Source organism: Emiliania huxleyi, assembly GCF_000372725.1.
Source record: "Emiliania huxleyi CCMP1516 unplaced genomic scaffold EMIHUscaffold_7418, whole genome shotgun sequence".
Taxonomy (NCBI): Eukaryota; Haptophyta; order Isochrysidales; family Noelaerhabdaceae; genus Emiliania; species Emiliania huxleyi.
Genome location: NW_005196441.1, coordinates 1 through 1,349, shown reverse-complemented (window position 1 = coordinate 1,349; position 1,349 = coordinate 1). Strand labels below are relative to the sequence as shown.

The following is a 1,349-nucleotide window of genomic DNA, read 5'->3' as shown; positions in this document are numbered from 1 at the left end:
AGGCAGATATGAGCTCAGCTCAGTGAGATCTAGCAGCACATACCCTTGGTATACCAGAATAGTAGTCTGAAAAAGTCGGTCCGACCTCGCGGAGCTGTCTGGCTGTCTGCAGAGCTAACTGGGGCCCCGGACGTAAGCGGGCGGGCCCGGCAGGGGCACCGGCGGGCCCCGGCCGGGTCAAAAGTGGCCGCTCCCGGGCCGCCGAGCGTGCTTTAGCCGGGCCCGTTTTGCGCGAGGCGGGCCGGGCGAGGAGAAAACCGGCCCGGCTAAAGCACGCTCGGCGGCCCGGGAGCGGCCACTTTTGACCCGGCCGGGGCCCGCCGGTGCCCCTGCCGGGCCCGCCCGCTTACGTCCGGGGCCCCAGTTAGCTCTGCAGACAGCCAGACAGCTCCGCGAGGTCGGACCGACTTTTTCAGACTACTATTCTGGTATACCAAGGGTATGTGCTGCTAGATCTCACTGAGCTGAGCTCATATCTGCCTTTGGTAAGCAGTTTTGAGTTCGGGCATGTCTCCGGTAAGCTGTTTCCGTGTACGGAGGGCCGCGCGTCCGGACGCGCATGACGTCGGCCGGGACCCCCCGTGCGGGGGCCTTCTCTCGGACTCAGGGAAACTCGAGAGTTGCCAGAATGGAGCACCAAACACCCTCTGCGCTCTGGTTTCCCTGGAAATTTCCGGAAACGAAAAGTGCTGGGGACCCTCTCGCACTAAAAGAAAGAAAGAAAACAGACACGCCAAACGAGGGATGGGACGAGGACAGGGTCCCCACCTGCACGAGCAGGATTTTGGAAGGACGATCAGGGGGACAGGTGGGGCTCTCCTGCTCCTGACAAGGGACACGACAGGCTCGCAGCGCGGAGCCCTCTCGTTTCCTTTTTGGTTTCCAAATTCGATTTTTTTCTCAACACCCGGCTCGCGGCGGCCTCGGGCCGGCTTTGCCCGTGCTGCCGGCCGCCGCGGCCGCCACCCATGACCAAGGAGAAGCTCCGCGCCAACCTGCGTGGCCTCAAGGCCAGGGTCATCGACACGTCGGCGCTCATCGCGCGCCACGTCGAGCTCAAGGCGCAGCTTGAGGCGGCAGTCGCCGAGCGGCGCCGCATGGGCGAGGAGAAGGCGGCGGCGGAGAGCACGGCGGCGCTGCGCTCGGCGGCGGAGGCCGCGGTCAAGCAGCAGCTCGAGGCGGCGCGCGGCGAGGTCCAGCAGCACAAGACGGAGAGCGCGCGGCTGCGCACGCGCCTCTCCGACCTCGAGGCGGTGCTGCTGAGCGAGCGCTCGGCGGCGTCGAGCGCGTCGCAGGCGGCGGTGAAGGTCTCGCTGGCGGAGCAGGGCGCCACGACGCGCGAGGCCGCC

The 1,349-nt window shown here is 66.5% G+C and overlaps 1 protein-coding gene across 1 annotated transcript; it reads left to right on the top strand.

The window, feature by feature from the left end:
- Positions 1-968: 968 nt before the first annotated feature.
- EMIHUDRAFT_258288 (hypothetical protein) lies at positions 969-1,307 on the top strand (the record flags this gene model as incomplete). The annotated part of the gene is made up of 1 exon (XM_005760669.1): positions 969-1,307. A coding segment is annotated over one exon (339 nt), but the record flags the coding sequence as incomplete, so codon positions are not given.
- Between the last annotated feature and the right edge of the window lie 42 nt (positions 1,308-1,349).